Here is a 21,150-nt window from a genome sequence, read left to right as displayed (position 1 = left end):
TGTCATCGTCACAATCCTTGACTATTGGTTACATACAGTGCCCCATTCTTCCTTGTGGTTATTCTGTAATAGGTGATCAGATGTGACAAGGTCTTTGAACCCTCCTTCCCGGACATCAAACTAGATTAGTCACCAGTATTTCATCATTCTCTAACAAGGTGATCACAGTCAAAGGTCATAGCCATATTTATCCTAAATAGGAAGAGAGCACCCAATTCTTCATTTCTGCTCGGACTGTAGTGTCATTTTCACATTTATCCTGCAATCCAAAAGAGCACCCCCATCGTCATTTATTTCTCCATGCATTTTGTAATTACCAAAATTGTCCAAAACTACATGTATCTTCATTTCTGCTCCATGTTTGGCGTCATTGCCATTAGCCTATCCTGGCTCCAAGAGAATGCTTATCTTCATTTATCCTGCATAGTTTCAGAACCATATTCACCATACAATCCAAGAAGTCTTCAATCTTCATTTCCACTACATGATGTCAAACCGTATTTACCCTACACAGGAAAAGAGCACCCATCTTCATTTCTAAAATATAGTTACAAAACCATATTTACCCTACACCATATTTACCCTACACATGAAGATTAAACACCCGTTTTCATTTCTATGTTCCTATTCATAACAGTCATTAACCTACAACTCTGTCATCTATTGATTATTAGTCACTGTCATCAGGAAAATTGCATCAGATAGATTTTGAAGGTTGTCCTCTAGGATAAGTAAGGTACCTAACACTGTGCCAGTAGAGTAACGATTTATAATCTGTAATGATGTACATAAAAGACTATGAAAGCTCTGATTGATTGAGGTAAAAAGAATGTGTTATGTGTGATGTTTTGCCAAGCCTCACAGTGAAGCTATTGATGGCTTTATGCTGTTGGGTTTTGTAGTCGCTTTGTGTACAGCAGTATAAACATGAACATACGGTAGGCTTCCTTTAAGGTCGATAGCTAGTACAAGTATATAAAAAAGTACTTGTTTTATATTTTGAATGAAATGTATAATTAAGGTCATGACCCTAGAATATGTGAAAGTCATGACCTTCGAATATGTAAGTTCATAATTTTTGAATGTGTAAGTTCATGATCAGGACCCTTGAATGTTTAAAGGTTATTATCATTGAATGTGTTAAGGTCATCACCCTTGAATGTTTACGTTCATTATCTTTGAATGAGTAAATGTAAGGTCTTTCACCCTTGAATGTGTAAGGTCATGATTATTGATTGTGTGAAGGTCATGACCCTTGAATGTTTAAAGGTCATGTTATCATGATCTTTGAATGTTTAAAGGTCATTATCTTTGAATGTGTATGGTCATGATTTTTGATTGTGTGAAGGTCATGACCTTTGAATGTGTAAGTTCATGATCATGACCCTTAAATGTGTGAAGGTCATGTTATCATGATCTTTGAATGTTTATATTAAAGGTCATTATCTTTGAATGTGTGAAGGTCTTGCACCCTTTGTGTAAAGATCCTGACCCTTGAATGAGTAAAGGTCAATGAGAATAGTTCAGGACCATAAAGTATGTTAAGGATGTGACCCTTCATGAAATGATTGATAATAAGAAGGAATTTGGTCTTAGAAATACACGAAAATATCAAAGGAGAACCAAAAACTTTGTCAGTAAAGGAAATAGTCATGAGACATTCATAATCTTTTGTTGTTGTTCGGTATTCTTAATTTAGAGATATTTGCTATAGGTTAGTGGTGTATACGTTAGGATTATAATTAACATATTTTTATGTTTTAAAGAAAAGCAGCAGTGTAGGTTTTACATTAGAACACATGTATAATTGATCAGTGAGCAGGACCAGTCACTGAGCCACTGTATATAGTGGTGTTTAAAGTCCTTTCTTAGGATGTGTGAATAATCATGTCAACCACAACATTCATAACCTACACTTGACAAACACTTAAGTTCCAAATACATAAGTCCAGACACAGATGAATTAAGAGGCAAGCTTGTTGCACTATATGTAATAATACTAGGATTTAACTGTTCTAGGCCACTGATCAATAAAACAGGAAGTAAAATGACGGAGTATGTACATGAAGTCGTTCACAGGAACGTACCCAATGTACTTGTTCGTTATTTAGAATTATGATCTGACTTTTATATAGAATTGAAAACTGCTTGGTTATTATTACATTTAAATAGTGTTTTTAGTTCACTAGGTTAATACATAGTGCACATGCAATGCTTACAGCATTTATACAACATGGTTGGCGGTGACAGGATTTCCCACTTCAATAGGAAAACTGCTGGCTTAGGGTTTTTGTTCAAACCATGTGTTCAGATAGAGGAAATTTAATTTGCTGAAGGAAGGTAATTGTGGATGTGTTGTGTGTGCTACGGTTTCCCCTGCTAACTAATTACTACTCCTAGCAGGAGACAGTCTCCGATAGCTTAGAGGAGCTGCACGGTTTCGTGATCCTCATTTGTTTTCCTTTTGTTAGATTTTCTCTGTACTTAATAATTAAATGCCTCGCAGAACTCCGTTAATCGTATGAGGACTGAAAGGCAGCACAAAACTGATCATTATGATTTTGTTCTCGATTTTGCATGTGGGTCTTTTAAACTCACAATCATCTGCAAGCACTGCAACTTTCTAAATCCAACTTTGATGAGAAAGACCAGTGAATGGCAGTAGAGAACTAAAGTACATAGAGATAAGTTTAAACGTTTGAAAATTCCCGGAAAAAAAGTGTGTTAACTTGCATTTGATGGCGACAGCCTGTATGTCTCCAACTCACTCACAGGCCCTGCATTTAACATTATAACAGACAGGAGCTGGTTGGTCGAGGTACAAGAAAGGCGCCTCCAGACAAGGGCCTTCCCTGTACAATTGAGTACTGTATTAGGTACAATCAGCACCCCACAAGTTACACTTAATATGTCAAATCTTTCAATGCAAAATTGTTTAAATTTTGGATGTTATTTATAAATAAGATAGTGCATTATCATTAAAATAATGAATGGTTTCATTTACTATATATCTTGGCTGAAAAACATCTTTCAGTGAATTTAGAAACAAATTATCAAATTCTTTCACTTGCTTGTTGTATAGTCATTTTGTATTATAAGAGAGATTCAGTTAGCAAGTTTGAAAAATAAAGGTCTATTCTTGTTTTAAAATTCAAACTACATATGCAGGGTTCTCCCCAGAATTTTTTTAAGCCGATATGTTTCATTTGCAACGAACATTCAAGATGGACACGCTAATATAATACCTTATAATACCTTATCAAACCTAAGGGGGGTGGGGGTGTAATATAATGTTTAAAAAGTTACTTTTATTTACCAAACTTCTTTTGGTGAACATTAAAACCAAGGAAATAAATAAGTGTTTCTTATGTCTGAATTTTCAGCAATATATTCTGAAAAAAAATACAATTTATAGAAAGGTGGATGAGTTTTGTACATTGAATAATAGATATGACATTTGTGACATTTGTCTCTTATCTTTACATTTGTATCCCTTACTTAATCCCCATTAAAAATAATTTAAAGAAGAAATATTTAAAAGCTATAGGGGGAAACACTTACATGAACAAGTTTATATCAAAGTTCTTATTGTTGTAAGAGAAAATGTTTTAATAAAATGTACAGTGTTTTTATTTCCTCTAAAACTATATTAAATACTGCTGTCAGTAAATGTGATCAAAGATTAAAACAGCATTTTTATTTGAGCTCTTCTTCATTAAAAACGACAAATCCGGAATTTCATTCCCCTTTCCGGTTTGTACTTTACACAATCCAAGATGGCGACCATCACTAACTGAATACACACGCTATTTCAGCGTTGTCAAATGCAATCATATGTGAGTAAATTAATTTATAATAGATGTAATAAGTGTTTGTTTTGTTAATCCAACAGTAGGTACCTCAATTAATCACCTATTGACCATGCTAAAAGGATCCGGTGGTAATTGCTTTAGGCTCCAGTGAGCACGCTTGCCGGACACCTGTGCCCTGTGGGCTTGTCGTCCGGTCCCCCTCCCCACTAATTACAGGCCCCCTGTGGCAATACGCTTATCGTGCAACTGACCAGTGGGGTCATTGATGGACTTGGGTCAGCCGTGTGATTTAATCAGTGTCAATTTCTTGTGTAAAAAGACCACCTTCTGTTCAGTACAAATAACAAGGTGATACGGTTCACAGTTTAAGGTGATACGGGTCAATTAAGCTGATACGGCAGGGAGGATTTCAAACTGAAGCTGATACGGAGCCGTATCAGCTAAATGGCCTGGGGAGAACCCTGATATGTTTATAGAATGGTGACTTTAATATGATTGTGAGTAGGCAAATTCGAAACCTCATTAACAGATATCTGTTTTTTGAATATTTTATGATTTCATATATATACTGAATTTGATGAATCATGAGGGAATTATGTAATGCGATGGTTTATTGCAAGGAAGTTGTATCATTTCATCCCATGTGAAATAATTTACATATCATTTAATAAAATACATCATATTTAGACAATTCATTATCTGACACACAGTGTTCATTTATTTAAGCCCATGTGGCGCCACTTAAGGGTACATGCTACCTTTTATTGGGACATAACTTAAATATATCCATTGTATGAAAGTGCGTTTTTTGAATTTTGACTTATTAAATGAATGAGAATGAGAAATTTACCAGAATTTACAATTACAGTAATTATGGTAATTCTGAACTGTTATATTTTGTTAGAAAGTAAAATATTTTAAGGTAGATAACTCTAGCTCAAATTACAGAAATTATTTGTATTGTAGCATACAACCTTAACTACATCAGTATAGAAGTTTAGGACTGATTGAAATGGGGCATAAGGTTTTTATCTTAATCTGTTACCTTTCTTGCCAAACAATTTTGTCAGCAATGTTTTTTACCTAATGGACAAATTCGACATAAACAAGTAACATATTAGATATACTTCCTATTTAGGATTTATAGAAATCAACAGCCAGTCTGGACCAAAAAATAATGACTAAGAAAAACGGGGTATGATCTCTCACTCATTCTTAACTCATTCACCCCTACACAACTAAACTGGACTTGCCCAGACTTTGATTTGGTGAGGTTCAGATGTGACTTTAGAGGTGAATGGGTTAATATCAAACATGGGCATACAACCTGTAATATACGGTACTTCTGTTAGGGTGTATATGTGTGAAGGAAAACAGGATTTAGATTGAGAAAAATACAGTGTTTGGGAACTAGTAGACCCCTATACCCCTGTCACATCTACTTCTTAACACCAAAACCCTCACCACGGCAACAACTCACCAGGGAGGGCATCTCAAGTAACTTTTGAAAAGTATTAATTGTTTAATGATTCACCACCTGCAATAGAAAGAAATATCAGGCCAGTCCTTGTGTAATTGTGTGTCTTATAGGGTGAAGACTGAAAGGTAAAAAATATAAATCAGTATGGATTTGCTTTGTTTTTTAAATAATAAATTCCTGTTATTGATAGCAATCAAGTTTTGATGACAAGTAATGTATTTGTCCGAAGATTGGTTCTACCTTTATTTTATAAGTTTTATTTCTCCCTAGCGATTACGAAGGATTTTTTTTCTTTTTTATTCTCAAAATTATAAAAAGTTATGTTTTTTTTCATGATCTGATCTTGAAGAAATTATTTTAATATTATTGACGATGTTTTTATCAATCAAATAAAACATACATGCAGATATCATAAGGAAGCAGAATTATCTTTTTCTTTATCTTTATAATTCATGTCTAATGTCTGTTTTCAGTAACCTTACATGTACCTAGCTATGTCTATGAATTAAGGAAATTGGATACCCAACAGTTTGCATGGCATATGGTGCATTATCTGCTTCAGTCAACTGTGAAAAGATAATAAGGAAATTAAAAATTATTGTTTAAAATATTGGCGCAAACAAGGTTTGTCTAACAACTTTTGGGAAAACCTGTAATTTTGTGTATAATACACCTGTATTTATCATGTACGTACACAATTGTGAAAGGATGGGCCATTGTTGCGACCTATCCCTTTGTAGTTACCTGGTATATAGTAGGATGCATCACACGATGATATTTTCTTTTAAAGGAAGAAACATATTTGGAATTCAGAGGCCTTTTTGAATTCCTTGTTTTTCGTTTCATATCATGCTATATGATACACTAAAGACGAAATGTGTGCGACACTGCTCGTAAAACAATTTGAAACTTGACCTACCCGAATTGAAACAGGTAGAATTTGATAGGCCTTACTGAGACTAGAATTGGGTTGGCTGTGAACTTGAGTCACCACATTAACAAACCTCTCCACCATTGAGTCCAAGCGAAAACGAAGGAAAACAATGAGAACAGCCACAGGTATGTCAGGTGTAGCCGTCTACCTGTGTGTAGTATATTATGTGGGCCAGCTCACCTGTGTAATAATCTAAGTAGGTTCGATGGACTCAAGCTTACTATGATATTCAACCCATTACATTCCTTCCCTATCTGCTGACAATGACAGAAGTAAACACATAAGGTGTTTGGAAGTAGGTTAATGGAGTCAGCCATTCCCTAATTGTAGCTTGTCACCTACAGTACCTAGATAAACTATGGAATAAAGAAACTTTGATGCTATCAACTGTCTTAATTTTCATACCTGTAGGCAAAGTTTTAAAGAATCTTTGTAGAGCTTGGAGTTTGACTTGTTGTATCGCAGATGAACATTTTCAGTTTTTAGGTCACCTGAGCTTTAGCTCAAGTGACCTATTGCTATCCGTTTTCGTCCGTCGTCGTCCGTCGTCCGTCGTCCGTTAACATTTTACATTTCAAACTTAAAGTCAAGTTCTGCTGGGCCGATTGAACTGAAAGTTGGTAGGAATGATCGCCTCATGGTCCTGACAAAGTGTTGTTATTTTTTGGGTCGATCAGAAATCCAATATGGCCACCACGGCCGCCATTTTGAAAACCTATTTCAAACTTAAAGTCAAGTTCTGCTGGACCGATTGAACTTAAAGTTTGTAGGAATGATCGACTCATGGTCCTGACAAAGTGTTGTTATTTTTCAGGTCAATCATAAATCCAATATGGCCGCCACGGCCACCATTTTGAAAACATATTTCAAACTTAAAGTCAAGTTCTGCTAGGCCGATTGAACTGAAACTTTGTAGGAATGATTGACTCATGGTCCTGACAAAGTGTTGTTATTTTTCAGGTCGATCAGAAATCCAATATGGCCACCACAGCTGCCATTTTGGTAAACTATTTCAAACTTAAAGTAAAGATCTACTTGGCCGATTGAACTGAAACTTTGTAGGAATGATCGACTCATGGTCCTGACAAAGTGTTGTTATTTTTCGGGTCAATCAGAAATACAATTTGGCTGCCATGGCCGCTATTTTGCTACTAAATTCTAATAGGCCGATCTCACTTAAAATTGGTCTAGGAATGATCAGCTCATGGTCCTGACAAAGTTAAGTTAACATTATACTATTTTTTACTCAAATTGGTACATATTTCAACAAAAAAAAAAATACTGTAGACTCAGGTGACCGTTAAGGCCCATGGGCCTCTTGTTTAAAAATAATTTCAACCTTTTTCAGAATTTTAGTGCAATGCAGACTTGTTATTTTTCACATAGAAAAGATTAAAAAAAATAACTTTGAGATCTTGACTTTATACCTGTATTAGCCTTTCCATCTGTTGTATTTACGACACTTATCAGTAAGGTTTGTTGAAGAAGAGGGTGGGCTTATTCGGAGCCTGATCTTATCTTGGGTACCATACAGACTAATGGGTCAGGTTGACTACGTGCAGCTATATACTGTAGCTATAGCATGTTCTGATAGTTTCTGTCCTAGACAACTAGGTATGTTGATACACTCGTAGATAAATTCACAAGTGAAGTATATGCTTCAGTCTATAGATACAGTTATCTGTATTGAAGCTTGGAATTGGCAAGTCAATCCACATCCGGTACGAAATACCGGTAGAACGGGGCGTGGCTAAGTGCAGGTATAGGTGCACACATTGGGATTGTACAAATAAACAGAGGGGCTTTAACACTACACACACCATAGGAATGTTTATAGATGTAATATATTCATAAACATTGCTATGTACATAATATATTTCCATGTTGTTATATATGTAAATTACCATTTCAAAAAACGAAGAGAAATAGAAAAAGTGAAATTTGTAATTCTGACAAATGTTATTTAAACATTTTTGTATTTCTGGTAGAGAGGTATTCGGGAGCATTGCCAATCCTAAAAATATTTCTGAAAGGTTTGTGATGTTAAATGCGCTGAGTTTTATTTCCTCCGTTGCCCATAAAATGACCTGAATCTCACCAGAAAACAGATCTTCACGATTCGCCTCGATGACCACATTGTGATTTACCTGTATAAAGATTCAGGTATTTAAGGTCTGTACGGTAAGAGTAGGGAAATCTCGATCGGCAGGTCTTTCTTTTCTAAAAAACGAATTGATGTTATTCCCATCCATTAGCCAACAATGTACATGTGTATTTATAGTTGTATTATACACTTCCATTTGCTTACGACGAGGTAGAGGATTAAACTTGTGTATGCCTGTACTGTTGATTTCACTGACCTAGATTTTATACCTGGAAATCAACCTAATTTTATTTAACACACAGCTGTGACACCTATCACTTTGGGGGTAATGTTAGTTTAAAATATTCATTTCGTTAATGTGGCTTGTGTTCATGTAATGATTAAAGTTGACAGTTTTTTGTGGCACATAATAGCTTCATTACTTACTGGTGCTGTATACAGTCAAAATACATATACATTTACAGATATATATACCTTTAACTTCAGATGATGATAAAGAGCTGGAAATAACCTGTGTGATCTATACCTGGGTCACGAGATAAACTCAGTACTTATTAGATAGAAAGTGAGGCTCAATGATTTAAAGACTACGCTGGTGAGGAAATAAACACAGCTACTTTTTAGATAGAGAGCCAGGATGTAATGGTTATATATAATATTTACTATCCAGGGGAGACGAAGGTATTGTGTCCTCCGGTACAGTACATATGACTAGGGTGGCCAGGCAGGTACAATGATTAAGATATGGATGAATGAGAATAGAAGGATGAATTTAATGAACTGCATTAGTGAGCTTCATTAGTGAGCTTCCCAAAAACGAATGAATTTAACTGTATTTCACTTGCATTAAGGTTGGTTTGATATTATATGTGTTTAGTTCCCTCCTTCAAATATCACAGCTGTGATAAACAATTTAACAAAAGATTTGAAGTAATCCTTTTCTCCACACGGTTGTATATATGGTCCAATTTTGGAATACGAGTGTGTGCTTTTTTATCCCCTGGTAGGATTAAGTTTAACCCCTAGGATTGTCTGATAGAGAAGAATATTGGTTATGGTGAAAGTTGTGTTTAGTTTGATCTTTAACCTGGGTAAAGATAGGTCCGCACTGGGTAAAGATGGGTCCACACTGGGTAAAGATGGGTCCACACTGGGTAAAGATAGGTCCACACTGGGTAAAGATAGGTCCACACTGCTTTGTAGTAATAACACATATTTCGGTTGTTCTACCAGTATCATAGAAGTACTGAGGGAGTATACTGTACTAAAACATCACCAGTGAAAGAAAATTCCAAAGATAAATGCAAAAGTAATAAAGCAAAAGTTTTACAACTTTCTGATTGTTGTCATGGGTTGCTGCATTTAGTGATACCACTATCACCAGTCTTACCCTCTATACAGCTCAGTCATTTTATGGAAAAGGTCAAATTGCAAAGTAAAAGCTGAGAAACCTTTAGTTTAAAAGTATACCAATCCTGTACTATACATAACAACATTTTGCCACTTGTAAACTTATATCTGTGTAGTTCATCATGAGAGGATTTCCAAGCATATTAAAACAGGAAAAAAGTTGTATCCTATAATTTGTATTTTATTTATCTGTTTTATAATTTTATTACATTAAGAATAACACATCTGTAATTCTAAAAAATACAGGAAAGTAGTGGGAACCCATCTTGGATGGAAAGTAAATCAGCTGTAAGTATGCTGTGTGTATTTATAACCCCAGTATATTAAAGGTACAACCACACAGGTGGAAAGACTGGTCTGTGATCCGCTGAACATCTATTGTTAGTAACCCTCGACCAGTAAGGAATTTAAGTTACGTGTATACCCAAGACTCACGTCCACCACACTGAATTTAAACTGACCACTTCATTCAGGACGTGCCACTGACTGACCAGGTGAACAATGTACTATTATAAGGCTTTGATACACTTTTGGGCGTTATCCCTGGGGATCGGCCCCAGCTTAACCTTGGCTGTATAAAAGGAGTTGAAATCTGAGAAGATGCCAGTTTTGATTTCTAATTCGTTAACTCAGGTGTGAGTTACAATTCATGACCAGCAAATATCAGGACTTAGGACCCCTAGCTGTCCCACTGCATAGTGGTTTGTCCTATACACAGTGACCTCCCCTTAACTTCTGTTTTCATACAACTTTAGCACAGTTGGTCCAAGATACCTCTGTTTGCAGGTAGCTCAATTGGTTAGAGGGACAGTATACCAATTTGAAGTCTAGGGTTCAAATCCCGGTTGTCCCGCTGATTTTTTCCCCATTTACAACACTGCTGTTGAATATATTTTGCATATTTTATATTGTTATTTTCTCGTAACAGTTCCGTGAGGGGTGTTTTTTTTGGTTAAAAACCTATTAATGCGTAAAAAAACTAATGCACATCAAAAGGACCTGCTACAGAGGACGCTTCCATGCACCTCAGAAGTAACAGAAGATGCTAAACGTCAGATACATAAGAGTGGGCTATAGACCACTACAGAGGGTGATTACTTAATAAGAGCAGGATAGACCACTACAGAGTGTGATTACTTCATAAGAACAGGATAGACCACTACAGAGGGTGATAACTTCATAAGAGAAGGATAGACCACTACAGAGGATGATTACTTAATAAGAGCAGGATAGACCACTACAGAGGGTGATTACTTCATAAGAACAGGATAGACCACTACACAGGGTGATTACTTAATAAGAGCAGGATAGACCATTACAGAGGGTGATTACTTAATAAGAGCAGGATAGACCACTACAGATGATGATTACTTCATTATAAGAGCAAGATAGACCACCACAGAGGGCGATTACTTCATTATAAGAGCAGGATAGACCACTACGGAGGGTGATTACTCAATAAGAGCAGGATAGACCACCACAGAGGGTGATGACTTCATTATAAGAGCAGGATAGACCACTACAGAGGGTGACTACTTAATAAGAGCAGGATAGACCACTACAGAGGGTGATTACTTCATTATAAGAGCAGGATAGACCACTACAGAGTGTGATTACTTCATTATAAGAGCAGGATAGACCACTACAGAGGGTGATTACTCAATAAGAGCAGGATAGACCACTACAGAGGGTGATTACTTCATAAGAACAGGATAGACCACTACACAGGGTGATTACTTAATAAGAGCAGGATAGACCATTACAGAGGGTGATTACTTAATAAGAGCAGGATAGACCACTACAGAGGAGGCTTCATTCATAAGTAAAGTGTATCTATGCTACGGCTGCTACAGAGCAAACTTATTTCAGAAGTAAAAGCAGGCTGAACTTAAGAACACTACAGAGAATGCTTACCTCAGAAGTAAGGAAAATGCTACAGAGGAAGCTCTCTCAGATTTAGTAAGGAGTATACTACGATGGCTATACAGAGAACGCTTACTTCAGAAATAAGGATAGGCAAACAAGAATTCTTAGATGCAAGATACACATTTTGTTAGGTACTTGCTGTATGTTAATATTTATGCTACCATCATGTCCAGGTATGACATTACAGTGGGACAACACTTTAAAGGAGGCTGTCATGGTCAGAACCAATCATCTGTGAACAAGGTGTCTTCTATAACCATAATTGGCTGTTACAATGATAAAGATGCAAACTATCAAATGAGTTAGGAACAATTTATCTTGTTAAAATGACAATTTGTATGTGTATTTTGGATTGCCATGAGTATGTGTAAGGGAGTTTTGTTTTCCCATTGATATATAGACCTCAGACTAAGCAATAGTATTTGTTTCATTTTATTCTATCACAAAAATATGTAGTAAAATCTGAATGCCTTATATACTTTTAGAAAACAGTAGACCACAACACTGTAAGTAGTTTGTTGACAGACAGTTTGCATGTCAATTTGTTAAAATTAACGGAAAAAAGCCCAGATGAATTTGAGATTGGTCGTAACATTCCACTGTGTTGTTTTTATAAAGCTTGTTGATCTTTTAGAATTATTTTGGAATGTGACTGAAATAATAATAAAACTGATCATTTTACACTGATCATGAATGAATGCATGGCTTTCTCTGTATAATAGTTGTTGATGATTATTAGTCTGTTAATGAATTAATTTGATACATTTTATATGTATGCCCAGAGTTTGTAGTTTTTTTATATCCTTATTTTGCTGTCATTTTAAGGAATTTTGTCTCTAAAACCTTCCCTATTGTGTTTAGTTTTAGTAATATTTCTTAAAAAAAATTCTTGTATTATGATAATATTTAGACTTTCACATTTATTAATTAATTGTGGTAATGAATTTTGAAAAACCTCGATTAAAAGTCTTGAATGTATCTGTAAAAATAACAGGCATCTTTTAATGTTAAGAAAGAAATCTTACATAAGTTTACACATGTTGGAATTTGTGCTAAAATTATGCAAAGGTCTTCAGCTTTATATTTTGACTGTGTTAGAATGTCACATTGATTAATTCAAATAATGTTGAATGACTATCTTTTGCATGTAGAAGTTTTTTATGATTGATTTCGACTGTTCAAACCTTTTGCAGTGTGCATGTGGAAATTATTGCATCAGCAATGCTGAAATGTATGTATTTGATTGCATCGCAAGTCTATACATATTTATGTTCAGTATGTAAATGTTAAGGCTGGTTTATCAAACAATGAAATAGAGTTAAAAAAAATCCCTGATACAGTATTGTTTCCTACTGAAACAATTAACGCCTGCAGTGAATTGACAGTGTTAATGACAATCTGTAGAATTTGGTGGTGAAAATAACGGGAAGTCCTGTGCAATGTTAACTGAAATGTTCTACAGAGTGTACATGCAAAATATCTGCAGAAAGTGTGGAAAATTTTCTGCAAAATAGAAAAAAAGAATTGATTTATATTATTTGAAAACATCACACCTGATTTCTTTCAAAATTCTACAGACTAAACTGCTGATTTTCAACTGAAAAAACATCATGTGACAAGTTTGAACATTTCGCTCTGAATTTATGAGCCATTCAGGACTTTGAAAACGTCTGTTTTATGTGAGTTGGTGTTAATGGCACAGAGGTTGGCAAGTGTGAGGATGAATTTGAAGGTCACATGTGTGTTTTCATGGCACTCAGCATCTTTTGTCTTTAGTGATATTGGAATAGAAAAAGTCAGAGATTGTTTGCCTTATAGTCTCAATAATTAGCCTCCATGGACCGTGTTGATGATCTCGGCAGCATCGACTCTACATCAGTATATGTACATTTATATATTCATGATGTAGTAATTGTATGTGTGCTTGTTGATTAGGTCAAGCCAAGGACATAGAAGAACTTACAGGACACGTTGTCGTTTCAGATATAGTTTTCAATTTACAAATTTATTCCTTTGAGGATTGTATTACCAAATTTTCAGCTGGCTACGATGAGTTTGAAATGAGAGATGTAAATAATTAATTAATCAGCTTGTATCCATTAAAAAAACCTGTGGGAGGAATTCATTACAGAAATCATATATATTATATTCATCTAAACCTTGAGGGGAACATTCATTATAGTAACCGATATAGATCCCAAGAACACGGACAATTTGACCGAAGTTATGAATGATTTCGTTTATTAATCTTGATGTGTGCATTGTTAGTGGCCACTATATCAAGCTTTGTTTATCTCGGCTATAAAACATAGATACTGACGGGGACCTTTTTGTGTGTAGGCTGTGGGATACAATGTTATGTGAACGTTGTATAAATGACCGCAATATCGCCGTAGTATATGCTATTCATCTTCTTCCTTCTTGTAAGTTAGGCTATTGATCTCGTACATCAGCTGGCTACTCAAGTGGACTGATGGTGTATGCTGGAGTCCGCTTTCTCCCCCTACACCAGATCACTAGATTGAAACATGATCAATTCGGCCGTGCAGCTCCAAATAAATGTTTCCTGCCTCAGGGAGAACATGATTTCCTCTTACAGGACCTATAGGATGTATAATCAGGCACACTTGTGTGTGGCTTTAGGAGATATCTGACCAATCAATAATAGTTTGCACTAGGGTTTTACCTTATACGGAAAGAAACATATATCCCTGCAAGCTTAGCAGTATAGGTTTACAGATTATTGTGTTTAAACAGATTTTAAGCAGACAGGTCGGAGGCCAAGTGTTTTGATGTATTCTATGGGTCTTGGTGCAGTTATCATCTTTAAAGTGCATGCATGTGATAACTTCCTGTGGGTATCTTCTAGTTTCTTTAGGATTTAATGATAAAGCGAGGAAAGTTTGTTCATCATATACAGCCAGAGATAGGTCCCAACTGAAGGCATGAGGTTCACAGGTACGGGAGCAGGCAAAGACTCGCAGGCAAAGACTCGCTTCTGATCCAAATTCTAAACTTTTGGGTTGAATGTCCACATTGCTGATTATACCTAGTACACATTGTAGGCTTTGTTCATTCAATATTTATATCAAGTTTATTTTAAGAGATCAATTTCTATGCTTAACAAATGTAAAATATCAACAAAATACAATTATTGAAATAAAAAAAATAATCATAGAAGTCATGAAGTCATTTTCACATCAACAATTGGTCATTTAAAAACATAACTTATTTTCAAAAAAATGGAAAATATTTAAGTTATCTGTCAGACCTCACATTCATCAACCCTTTAGGAAATCTATTGGAAATTATACACGAAACAGGTGATACACTTCCTGTTTTAATTTCATACCTTTGTTATCTCATTTCGTTATCAATTATTAATCAGCCAATCAGATCATGCATCCTATTTTAACCAATCAAAATGCAATAACATGTATCTTTTTTCCACACCGATCAGTCATTGTTTTACAGCTGTTGCAGTAGTTCACAGCTGTGAGAAAGTTCAGAAATCATTGTGGACTTCAAACAGCTACCTTCTGTTTTTATTGCACTTTCACAATACTTATACACACACCTATATTGTTGGTTAAAATCTAACAAATGTTGTCAAACTGGTATTGTCTTTATTGTCCTTTCTAGTTTACTTCAAGTTTATATCATGAGTATGTCAAATATCACCAGCACAACCCTACATCTTTCAAACACCCCCCCACACCTAATCACAACCCACCCAAACCTACCTCAGCACAATCCCACACCTGACCATTCCACATCACACCACAGCACATGTACACTGACACTCCCACACATGACCATTACCCCACCCCAACATACTGACACTCCCACACATGACCATTACCCCAACCCAGCATACTGACACCCCCACACCTTATCATTACCCTACCCCAGCACACTGACACTCACACACCTGACCATTACACCCCACCCCACACCTGACTATTCAACAACCCACCACAGCATACACAAACACTCAGACTATCCCACAACTGACCATTACCCCACCCCACACCTGACTATGCTACATCCCACCACAGCATACACAAACACTGAGGCACTCCCACACCTGACAATACCCCACCCCACACCTGACTATCCAACATCCCACCACAGCATACCCAAACACTCAGACTCTCCCACACCTGACCAATACCCCACCCCACACCTGACTATGCAAAATCCCACCACAGCATACACAAACACTCAGACCCTCCCACACCTGACCATTACCCCACCCCACACCTGACTATGCAAAATCCCACCACAGCATACACAAACACTGAGGCACTCCCACACCTGACAATACCCCACCCCACACCTGACTATGCTACATCCCACCACAGCATACACAAACACTGAGGCACTCCCACACCTGACAATACCCCACCCCACACCTGACTATCCAACATCCCACCACAGCATACCCAAACACTCAGACACTCCCACACCTGACAATACCCCACCCCACACCTGACTATGCAAAATCCCACCACAGCATACACAAACACTGAGGCACTCCCACACCTGACAATACCCCACCCCACACCTGACTATCCAACATCCCACCACAGCATACCCAAACACTCAGACACTCCCACACCTGACAATACCCCCCCCCACCCCTGACTATGCAACATCCCACCACAGCATACACAACCACTCAGACACTCCCACACCTGACCATTACCACACCCCACACCTGACTATTCAACATCCCACCACAGCATACACAACCACTCAGACACTCCCACACCTGACCATTACCCCAACCCACACCTGACTATTCAACATCCCACCCCAGCATACACAAACACTCAGACTCTCCCAAACCTGACCATTACCCCACCCCACACCTGACTATGCAACATCCCCCCACAGCATACACAAACACTCAGACCCTCCCACCCCTGACCACTACCCCACCCCACACCTGACTATTCAACATCCCACCCCAGCATACACAAACACTCAGACTCTCCCACACCCGACCATTACACCCCACCCCACACCTGACTATTCAACCTCCCACCACAGCATACACAAACACTCAGACACTCCCACACCTGACCACACTATGTTGTGTCAACCTTGGTCTGTTTACCTTCCACCTGAAACCTGATAGTCCCAGCACACACCCATGCACCCCTCATTGCAACCCAACTATACCCACCATTCTTCCATCCCAGTCACCCACTAGACCCACCCTACTCCTCCTCTGCTCTCCCTGAACCTGATGCAAGTATGTTGTATAAAAATACGCCAAAGCTAAATAGGTGAGAAAAAAACATTCCATTCAGACAAACATTTACAGCACAATAATTACCAAATTCTTATGCAATGATCCAGAAACACTTCCTGTGTATTAGCTGTAGGTTCTTAACAAGTTTAAACGTCAAATGTTGAAACATGTAGACATGTACTTATATATAATAAAACCATGACTTAATTACAATACATACAATAATGTAGATGATATTAATGCTATTATCTGCTCATGATCTGAGCTGATTGTAAGAAGACTAGTGCCAACACTAAGTATGTATACATTTGTATCCAGCGACATCACTATGGTGGATCCAGGAAGTAGGGGGCCCATAAGGTTGCAATGGAACTTCTTATATACACTTTATTATAAACTTGCAACTTACAATTGAGTTTCTCTGCAGTAAACCTAAAAGTGTAAAAATCTGTTCAAAAAAGGGGTGGGCTTATTACAGAGCGTGATGTTAATATCACAGAGCTTAGGGGCCTGCACACAGCAGGATGTATTTACAGACACATTTGTCATCAGGTTTAAACATCAGCATGTGCAGCATGTGATCATAATCAGACTTTCCTGTTGTAGGTAGTGTAAGTAAACACAACAGCTGTGTGTGGTGTTTATACTATAACAGACTTTATGGTGTTAATAAATTCTCCCCAGAAAATTTTAAATGTGGAATCGCGATGTCTGCTATTGTCTTTTAAAGTAGCATGTATACATAATATAGGTATATGTACAGCAAAATTGACAAAATCGAAGTTGTATAACTACATAATATTTTTTGTTTTTGTTTTGTTTTACAAAACTCAATATGTATCAGTATGGTATTGTTGCAGTTCCAAGAAACTCTGTCAATTAAGACCACCCAATGTAAGTTAGAATAAAGGCTGATTAGGTTTTAATAGATGCTTTTTAGATAGGTACCACTGTATATATAATTTGCTATATTAGGTCACCCAACTGAGAATTAAAAACTGGACATGGTCTCCATAAGTGGTCATTTTAGACAGGTATAATAATTTTTGTGAATAAAGACCTTGTGAATTGAAGCTAACATTTATCTTATTTGACAAGTGGTTTTATAGATGTCCATATACATTAATAAAAGTCACCCAAAATTAAACCTAATGCAGGTCTTAAACCGGTCAAAATTAACATATATAGAAAATACTTTACAGTTAATGTGGAACTCTTCTGTGTAGGAAATACAGCTCACAGTAAGGTAGCATACATCCTTAACAATGCAATGTCACAGTAAGGTAGCATACATCCTTAACAATGCAATGTCACAGTAAGGTAGCATACATCCTGAACAATTCAATGTCACAGTAAGGTAGCATACATCCTGAACAATTCAATGTCACAGTAAGGTAGCATACATCCTTAAGTTTCAATGTCACAGAATATATGTAAGGTAGTATATATATCCTGAAGTATCGATGTCACAGTAAGGTAACATACATCCTTAAGTGTCCTTGTCACAGAATATATATGTAAGGTAGCTACAATACATCCTTATGTCTCCATGTCAGAGTAAGGTAGCATGCATCCTTAAGTTTCCTTGTCACAGAATATATATGTAAGGTAGATAGAATACATCCTTAGGTGACTCCTTGTCACAGTAAGGTAACATACATCCTTAAGTCTCCATATCACATAATATATATGTATAAGGTATCATACATCCTTAAGTCTCCATATCACATAATATATATGTATAAGGTATCATACATACTTAAGTCTCCATATCACATAATATATAGAGAATAATACATGCCTTTTTCCATATCACACCCAGTATCCACCCGAGACTGCAATATCAGCCCAAGGGCCGAAGGCCGGAGGTCTGATATTGGTCGAGGATTGATACTGGGTGTGATATGGAAAAAGGCGTGTTTTATTCTGTTTATTACATAATTACTAATAAAAACTACTATCTTATGCTTTATTTTTATTTTTGAAATATTGAAAAACGATTTTTTTTCCAAAAGGGGTGTGATATGGGTTTTGCGGGCTGATACGGGTTTTGGGGTGTGATACGGCGAGGGCTGATATGGGTTAGAGCAATTGTGTCGTATCGCATATACAAAATCCCCGTATTTATTAGTAAGTATGTAATAAATATGTATACCGTAGCATACATCTTCAAGTCTCCATGTCACAGAATATATACAAAAGGCAGTATACATCTCAAAGTTGACTAGATTTTATGATGACAATTGATAAGTTGACTCATTTAAAAAAAAATATTATTGTATGAAACTATTTCTGGTATGCTTAAATTACATGTGGACTGATTTTACTTTAGTTTAATGCATTTTAAAGTACAGAAAATGAACAAATTAAATAAACATTTCACTGTAAACCTTTTTGCACATAAACTCTAAAAAGCTGTTTATCGTTGTATATATTTCATGGATATCTATATTGGAAGATTTTTGTATTTCTAGTCCTCTAATACAAGTTTGCAGTGTGTAACAGAGCGTTCCTTGAACTTGAACATAAATGTTGTTTTTGGGAAGTCTGGCACGGCTATTATCCAAGTAGTAGACAATTTATCTAAACATTAATATATTATGGCATTTCCTGACATTTTCCCTGCAAGATCAGAAGGAATTTTTTGCTTCGGTGACATTCTGCACCGGACGAACTCACGTCTGGTTGAAAGACCTTGGGTGTTGCTGTTAGAAATGTAGCTGAGTCATCCTCCATTCCATTCTGTCAAAAGCAGCTGTTAACTGCTTTAAATAATTAACGGTTAAACATTGCTCATGCAATGTATATGTGTATACATAAGGCACAGGCAAAATATCTATATAGTAAAAATATATATATAGTATGTATATAGTAAAATATGTAATAAAAAAGGATTAAATGTCCATGTGAAGGAATTGATATATACATATATAATAAAAATATATAAAAGAAAGAAATTTGATAAAACAGTTTCTTAAATAATATTAGAGTTAATCAATATACCAATGAGATTTGATATTACAGCTGTGTTTAGAGTAATTGATTGACTGTTTTTTTCAGGTGAAGCTGTATTAAGATAATATTAACTCATATATACTCTATAGTCATGTTCATATCAGAAGTGTACAATACTAATTTGCAAATTCAGCAAATTCTGAAGCCATATTTGAACATTTTTGCTCGCACAACCAATATTTTCTAATAGAATTTTTACTGTCAATACAGCATATTTGTTCAGTTCAAGTACTGTGACATTTAGTTTCAATAAACATTAATCATAAATATTATGTTGTATATTTTCAGTTGAAAAAGATCCAAGATAAATTACGAAAATACCAGGCTGATGTAGAACAGTCCAAGGATAAATACGAAGCTTGCTTGAATGATCTAAACGGTTACAACGCAAAGTATATAGAGGACATGAATGAGGTAAAATATCTGGACAAGGGAGATAACAACCAAGGGAGATAAACTGAAGTTTAAGAAGGCAAATTTAATTATGGATTTTGAATGGTTCAGATATTGTCTGTCGTCAAGGGAAATAGTAAATAGGGAATCAACTTCAGCTGTACAAATAATGCAGATAATTTAAGTGGAATTTATTAGAGGCATAGACAGTTATATTTTGATGTCAATATATTTCATTGACAAAAAATCAAATATCGATAAATGAAAAATCATTATGAAGACCAAAGTGAGACAACTTCACATCATTTTATCAATTGAATAATTATTATAGAACAATTTATATACACTTAGTGATATAGGAATATACATACAAGGAAAAGCAGTTCAGTGTTATTTAAGCAAGAGATATAATACTTAACACCTACAAGGGAGATCATTAGAGACAGCAGACACCTCGTTACCGTTGTCTTCATATTCGTATTTACATTTGTATAGCATGGTTATGTAGTAAACATGTTAATGACTAAAATTGTTATATCTTTAACTAGGTATTTGAAAAATGCCAAAACTTTGAGAGGGAAAGAATGGAATTTTTCAAGAAAACAATGTTTGTGCTTCACGAGTGTCTGGACCTGTCGTCAGAACCCAGGTAAATTTACAGATTTATATGAGTTATCTCCCTTATATATGACTTGCCTGTGTCCCTAGACATCAAGGTGGCCCATGTTATCAGAGTTTTTAGAAATGCCCTTCCTTGTATATGTAATAAGTAGGTACCTTTCATTAAAAATCCTGTAGTGTTCAATAGTAATTCAG

General features: G+C 36.1%; 1 protein-coding gene across 3 annotated transcripts in view; it reads left to right on the top strand.

The window, feature by feature from the left end:
• LOC110448455 (protein kinase C and casein kinase substrate in neurons protein 2-like) overlaps positions 1 to 21,150 on the top strand; it is a 53,788-nt gene that overhangs the window by 18,971 nt on the left and 13,667 nt on the right. For 2 of the 3 annotated variants that reach the window (XM_021494714.1, XM_021494712.1), the window contains exons 5-7: positions 12,152 to 12,172; positions 20,230 to 20,355; positions 20,883 to 20,983. In XM_021494714.1, the coding sequence (XP_021350389.1) occupies positions 12,152 to 12,172; positions 20,230 to 20,355; positions 20,883 to 20,983 (248 nt within the window). The remainder of the gene's footprint in view (positions 1 to 12,151; positions 12,173 to 20,229; positions 20,356 to 20,882; positions 20,984 to 21,150) is intronic. The other variant, XM_021494713.1, reaches the window with a different exon arrangement.

This window comes from Mizuhopecten yessoensis, unplaced genomic scaffold (assembly GCF_002113885.1).
Source record: "Mizuhopecten yessoensis strain PY_sf001 unplaced genomic scaffold, ASM211388v2 scaffold4033, whole genome shotgun sequence".
NCBI classification, from domain to species: Eukaryota; Metazoa; Mollusca; class Bivalvia; order Pectinida; family Pectinidae; genus Mizuhopecten; species Mizuhopecten yessoensis.
Note: the sequence above shows the minus strand (reverse complement) of the source record. Positions and strands in the feature narration are given on the sequence as shown.